The sequence below is a fragment of the Sinocyclocheilus rhinocerous genome, unplaced genomic scaffold (assembly GCF_001515625.1).
Source record: "Sinocyclocheilus rhinocerous isolate Xijiao unplaced genomic scaffold, SAMN03320098_v1.1 scaffold4384, whole genome shotgun sequence".
Lineage (NCBI taxonomy): Eukaryota > Metazoa > Chordata > Actinopteri > Cypriniformes > Cyprinidae > Sinocyclocheilus > Sinocyclocheilus rhinocerous.
Window position 1 is genome coordinate 53,257 of NW_015664182.1, and position 7,632 is coordinate 60,888.

The following is a 7,632-nucleotide window of genomic DNA, read 5'->3' on the forward strand; positions in this document are numbered from 1 at the left end:
TACATGCAAGTAGGCTAGAGCTGAAATCATAGCACAGCTATGGTCTTTATCTTATGTGTAGCCTATTTGATTTTATCAGATGACGGCTCGATTATCAGGATTTTTGTGCAGATTAACATCCTGGAAGGGAGAACTATGTAGTCTTAATTAGGGGTGGGAATCACCAGAGGCCTCACGATACGATATTATCACGATACTTGTGTCACGATACAATATTATTGCGATTTTAAATATATTGCGATATTCTGCAATATTCTGCCGAAATGGAAACCGAAAATTCTGGATGCACTTGGCTGAAAACAGAAACCGAAAATGCTTTGTAATGATTATTTATTATTTTATTAAATAATATAAAGTAATTTTGTAAGATTTTTTAAATTTAACTCAATTTTAATGATACTGAATTTAAAAAAAGCCAAGCCAATAAAATAACCACATTTTTACTGAAAGTAACACAATAAAACTGGACAGAATTTATATTAATATTGGTAACACTTTACAATAAGGTTCATTAGTTAACTACTTTACTTGGCGTCCGTGTATCGATACAGTATTACCGCGGAAAATATCGCGATACTATGCTGTATCGATTTTTTCCCCCACCCCTAGTCTTAATAGGTCGAATTTCAGTCACTATTTCATATTCATTCCGTTGTCTGACAACAGAAACAGTAAAATATATCCTTGAAAACAGTTTTATTGAGAATTTAACCGCATCAAAATACAGTATGTGGGCACCGTGAGGCAAACAAATGTAATAATAAATAATAAATGTACATTTTGCATGTTCAGAAGAAGGGAGGTACCCTGTTGTGTGAAAATGTAAACAGGCTTGTGTAAGCAAATTTCTCAGTGCAAAGAAAGAGAAGTAATGGGAACCTGGTATTTCTATGTTCTTTTTTCTGTGTCTAATAGACATGAACTAGTTCTTTGAAAAACATCTATGACCTTTGAAACATGTCTAGTCTTCATGCTCTATATTGACTATGGTTTCACTAATAATAAACATACATTTGCATAAAGCATCCATATTTGTCTAGGCCCATGTTGATTAGAGTATTAAAAACGTGAAAAGTATTAATTTAAGGTACATTTAGAATAGATAAAAATGTGCGATTAAGTTGCGATTAATTACGAGTTAACTCACGATTAAATATTTTAATTGATTGACAGCCCTAATATATATATATATATATAGTCTACATTTCAACATAAATATATCTTTACTATTAGGCATGTCAATAGGCAAATGTTCTTATTGCTTTTTTAATTAAAACAGTGTGCCTATACATCCTTGTCTCTATTCACTCTAATCACTTTTTATAAACAATGTTGTTCACAATTTCCCTAGCCCTCTCAGCGTGTTGTGGCAGGAGAGAAGCCACGCAGGAGTAATCCAATAGAAAGTCTTTAAATTTCAATTTAAACTCAAGAGAATAACCAGGAGAAAGGAATACCACAAACATCAAAGCTCAAACTACAACTTAATACAGGACACTGGAACTAATGCTGGGTACACAGCACAAGATAATCGGGCTGATTTTGGGCCGATTTCTCCCCTCCCGACAATCCTAGGTAATGTCTCAATTATCTTGGTGGTTCTAAAGATGATCTTATCAGATTTTCCTGTGGTGTGAGGTGTGTTAAGAGTGACTGAATCTGCTCGGAAGAACGTCGGAGGCACACCGATGGCGAATCGTAAATATTCAACAGAAATCCTGAAGTGTGGGGGGAACCACGAAAACACCACACACTAGGAGCAAACGGTTAAATCTAGGATTTTTTCCCCTCATGTTTGTGGTCTCTCACATTTTGAAGATCTTATAAGATTTGAAAAATCTTTTAGTGTGTACCCAGCATTAGGAGAACACAGGGCTTAAATGAATGGAGACAAACGAGATAATTAATAAACACAGGTGGAACAGAATAAACTAATCAGGCAACACAGGAAAATTAGGTCAAGGCAGGTGGAACAGATGCTGCGTCTCAATGTGCCTACTTATACTACGCCCTTAAAGTATGTACTCTTTTGGTGAAGAAAAAGTACACACTTTTGGGTGTGTAGTAGAAGAGTAGGCAAGCTTTGGGACATACTATCACATCACTCAACTGCGTCTTTAACGGATGCTCTGTCGCATAGATACATGCACCCTGTCACTGTAAACTGGCCTGTCAATCATCTTGTCACAGTTAACATCCTCCACATTGCATTTCATTTAACTTACTACCGTACTGGAGAGAAAAGAAGTAGCACATTGATCTGCCAGCTGTGGGTCTTTCATGCCGAGAACTCTGCTCATATTTTCTGCATAATGATGCATTTAAAAGTTAACGACCAAACGGATGTTTATAAAAGTTTACATTGCTGTTGCAGATGAAATATAACACAGATAACATTAAATAAATATTTTTTTTTACCAGGTTAACTGTCGAATATTAGTAACTCAGACCCCTTTTTCTAAGCCTCTCTACTTAACCGCCGGTCGCACACATCCGCCACGTTTGTAGTTTTTTTACGCGTTTTATTCGTGTTTGTAGTACTGGACCGAATCCTTCACCAAAGCGCAATGGATTGTGGGCAATATTAGCCATTAGAGTGTGCATGGATCCACACTTCAAAAATCGACCTGAAATAGCAGACCAGTGTTTCTCAGTCAACCCTGGTCCTGAGCGCCCCCCAGCACTGTGCATTGTCTCCCTTATCTGACACCCATTTCAGGTCCTGGAGTTTCTTTTAATGAGCTAATGAGTTGAATCAGGTGTGTTTGATTAGGGAGACACACAAAATGTGCAGTGCTGGGGGGCGCCCAGGACCAGGGTTGAGAAACACTGTAGTAGACCATACGGGGACTTTTGGCATACTCTTTTCAACATACTAAACTTTGGGACACACTTATTCTAATCTCACATACTATTTAGGATGGATAGTATGAACACTGGGACGCAGGGTTAAACACAGGGAAAACAGAACATAAACGTGACACAGCCATGTTGAACTGTGTAGAGAAGATGGGTATTAACACTGTCACTGTGAGGACATTTTGGCACCACAGCCAGCCTTTTTTAATGTAGATGGAAAATACTCCTTTGGTTTAGATTAGCGAGATGTACTTACAATTATTAATATAAGACAATATCTGCATTGATACCTATATACAGGAAGCCCTTGTACTTGTCTATTGTGATGTCACTATTATTATTATTATTGTTATTATTATTAATATTGACGTGTTTGATCACACCGGTGTGATTAGAATGTTCAGCGCATCACGTGATCCAGAGACAGACGCTGAGCGCTTGTCATATTATCACAACTATTCAGTGTTTTCAACCATATAATGCTTATTTTAGGTTCCAGACATTTAAATACACACAAGTAATAGCAAAAAAAATGAATTTATAGTTTGTAAAAATACACACCGATGTCTATGGAAGCGGCAATAATGATCGTTACAAATAGGCTATAATCTGAAGATATATTTTATTGATATCATGCACACATTTTGTAGGTAAACATAAAGTTTACTCTTCTTCCAGTTCCTCCGAGATTTACTTTAATGTCTTTTGGGAGGAGAGGATGAATTTACGTGTTAATCCCACAGCTCGGATTCAGCGTGAACTAACATGGCGGCGCCCATCACCTGCTATAGATCGACTAACATGGTCATTATAAAAATGTTTAAACTACCAAATACATTTACTTGCACACATTTGAAAATCTGAATATCAGATATTTCATAATATAGTGAACACGTTTGTGAATATTTATAATAAAAAAGGAAAAATTAAATAAAAGCGATACACGGTGGAACTGTGACGTCACTTTGTAGGCAAAAACCCGGAATCGAGTTAGCATTTTAGTACTTCTGGTTTCATCGTCCCAGATAGTGATGGGCAAATGAAGCCTCGTGAAGCACTGAGGCTTTCCTCTGACTGTTTCGGGAAAAGATTCAAAGCTTCGAGAGTGTCGAAAACAGCGCCATCTGGTGGTTAGTAAAAAATAAAGCAGCCAAAAGCCTGTGAAAGGCACTCCGTAGGACGAAGCATCCACCACACATTCCATAGATCAATTCTTGTTACGTGCACAAATAAAAGCCTAACAGTGTGTGTGTTTGTTTTTGTTGAATTTCTGTCTCTGATCAATTAATTTACCCATTAAACTGTGCAATTTAATACCATTACGAATATCAATATGATGTAATAGAAGAATAACACATATGAATTGCATATTTAATTTTCCTGAAATAATTTGTATTGTTCATATTACTTGTATGACTGGGTATCTAAAATGTAACTGAAAAAGTCAGAATTAAAACTTATTCGTGAAGTAAGATCTGCGGGGATCAAATATTTCAACACGGAAAGTGAATCGCGCACGTGACTGGACAGAAAGTGAAGCTTCGTTTGACATTGATCATGTGATTTCTATGTTAACACCAAGCGGCAACCTCCCGCTCTCTCTCGTGAAGCCAACACGGAAGTGACTTAAATTGTAATTCGTCAACTGGCCGCTAGAGGCGGGCTGCAAAAGAGAGTCAATCCCATAGACTCCCCATGTTAAAATGCCCAACTTTACAGCAGAAAAAAACATGTATGTAGTCTGGTTCAAAACATGATTTATAGCTAATTTTGCCCTTCATGAAAACTGTGAGGGGGGTGAATTTTTTTATAACTCTTCCGTTTAAATTATATTAAACCTTAAAGTTCTGCATAATTAAGGGCGTGTCCATTTGAGTGACAGGTGGACTGCCACTGCTGTCACCACCGTCGAGCTAGGTGGGCGTGGTTTCAGCAACCTGCTCCCGCCTCTTTGCCATTTTTGATTATCCGGGAGTGACGCGCGGTGACGTGCTGCCAAGATGGCGACGGCCGGCTCCGCCCACTTTGAGCTTCAAAAACTCTCTTCAGAAACCTACGGGTGACGTCACGGACACTACGTCCATGTTTTTATACAGTCTATGGTTAACACAAGCTTCGAATCGAGGCTTCATCTGGCACGCCCACTTATTCTCGACACAAGCTCCAAATGTCACATCACTAATCCCAAAGTCAATGGGTTTTTTGAATGGGAGTTTGATTAAATCCCCTAAAATAAGATCCGTGGTTCACATAAGCTCAAAATACTTTCACGTTTTATTCTGAAAACATAAAACACACCAGTTACACCCCACTCGTGATTTTTTAAAACTGTTACGTTTCTTAAAAAAGACGGTTGCTAACAAGTTGCAGACGCTGTCGGAGACATTAAACGTCATCACACCGAACGGTTTATCAATTTACAGTATTTTCCAAATGTAGTATAATTTATAGTACAATTAATTGTAGAATAACCAATTAATAGTTTACCGCATTTTATATTGTTGTTCGACAATGTTTTTTTGCTTTGCCCTGAAATGCAACACAAGTCTTCGGATGGAAGACTCTGGGTTCGTATCATATTACGATTATTCCATGTAAACACCACATTTACCGGTTTAGTCACAGTGAAAGTGAAACTTTAATGATGCATAGTGCTTAAAGCCACATTCAAATTAAATGTTTACGGCCATATTAAGCTGTTATAGTTTGAGGATTTTCTAGAAGCAAGGATAAAATAACATTTTGTGTACCCACCCTAACAAAATGATAGCTGAAATGTGGCACTTTATTCACTAAAATAAGTTTAATCTTACCATATTCAAAAACTTGTGCACTCTGTTATTTAATAGATTAAATGTACTACAATAGTATTGAATAATACGTTCTTAATTAAAATATTCATATTAATCAAGGATTTATTGACTTTTAATGCACCTTATTTCAAAATGTACAGAAATGTGTGCTTTCATGTCATTTAGTTATGATTATTTCATTTATTCACTATACTATTAATTACTAATGTCTGATTTCAGTTTTAGTGTGGCTCTAGTTTTGTATTTATTCCAGTTAATATGAAAAGCTCATGTAGCGTAATTCATATACAGAGTAAATCCTTTTCACCGAACGTGTTAAAAATAAGTTTGATAAAGTTGTCGGGAGCATGGTTCTGGTGACGTTGAAGGCGAGCGACCGTAGTGCTGTAGTTCGTTTATAGCCTAAGTTTAGCTTTTAAGTTCTGGCACTTTTATTAAGGCTTCAAAATTCATTAAAGTTATATTATTTTGTGAAGATTATCTTGATGGACAAAATGTGCAAGTTTCATGAAATATGATTGAACACAGAACTTATTTTTTGCAATAATCCAAAAGCCTTTGGAAAAATCCTATTGGCTTTTTGTAGAGGGAACCAGTGCGATGCTAACAGCCGATCCATCTACAAAGTGACGTTATAGTTCCCCCACTCTATTGTGGCTACAGTGTGTCACATGACAAGCATGACGCATCGCCATGGAAACAATAAGGCGATACATTCTAAAATAACAGTCGCCTAAAAAACTCACCCTGGGGGCTCAGCTAGAATATTTTAAACTCACGTGCGAAAGGGTTAAAATTACGGTTGATGGACAAAATGTGCAAGTTTCATGAAATATGATTGAACACAGAACTTATTTTTTGCAATAATCCAAAAGCCTTTGGAAAAATCCTATTGGCTTTTTGTAGAGGGAACCAGTGCGATGCTAACAGCCGATCCATCTACAAAGTGACGTTATAGTTCCCCCACTCTATTGTGGCTACAGTGTGTCACATGACAAGCATGACGCATCGCCATGGAAACAATAAGGCGATACATTCTAAAATAACAGTCGCCTAAAAAACTCACCCTGGGGGCTCAGCTAGAATATTTTAAACTCACGTGCGAAAGGGTTAATGTTATTATTGGTTGGAAGTCGGACTTGATCTTGGCCTTAACTTTGTGTTCTTTACTGAAAGAAACAGCATCTTGTTTTGTTTTTTTCTATATCTGTAGGTACTGTATGCCACAAAGCCAATTAACTAAATAAAAATTCAACTAAAACCTTTAGTTTCTGGCAACTGTATGATTACTGTCTATGAAAACAGCACTAAGTAAACAGCTACTACATTTTTTCCTACAAACAAAGACTTGTTTTCTCTCTCCTCAGGGTTCAGTGCTGAGAGCTCTGTGTTTGTGCAGACAGGTGCTTCTGTTCAACTGGATATACAGACACAAGAACTACCAGAGTTTTATTTTTTATCCTGGAGTAATTATAAATCAGAGAATATAGTTACATATATAAATGTAACTAAAGAAGTAATACCTCACCTTTTCTACAAGGACAGAGTGGATTTCAATAAAACAACCTTTTCTCTGACACTGAAGAACATGCAGAAGACAGACAGTGGACTCTACAGAGCAAAAACAAGTGGACAATCAGACAACAATATTGTTACATACAGAGTATCTGTTATGGGTGAGCGTAATGTATACTGCTTAATCTATGATGTAATTATAAGACTATATGTTAATTATATTCAGTTATAGTTTATTTGAAAACAATATAAAATCGAGCAAAATCTGCTGCACATATTTTACTATGTTAACAACATTACCTATGTTAATTTGAGGAAGTCTGAACAAAATAGTATGAATAAATTATGTTTGGTCTTGGTTTACTTGCGTTTTGAATTGGCAAGTTCTGGCCTCACTGAATGTGTGTGTGTGTGTGTGTGTGTGTGTGTGTGTGTGTGTGTGTGT

At 36.8% G+C, this 7,632-nt stretch overlaps 1 protein-coding gene across 1 annotated transcript in view; it reads left to right on the plus strand.

Annotated features, from left to right (window-relative positions):
* LOC107729787 (uncharacterized) overlaps positions 1–7,632 on the plus strand; it is a 17,601-nt gene that overhangs the window by 6,240 nt on the left and 3,729 nt on the right. Inside the window, exon 2 of the mRNA XM_016540492.1 lies at positions 7,040–7,348. Within this exon, the coding sequence (XP_016395978.1) occupies positions 7,040–7,348 (309 nt within the window). The remainder of the gene's footprint in view (positions 1–7,039; positions 7,349–7,632) is intronic.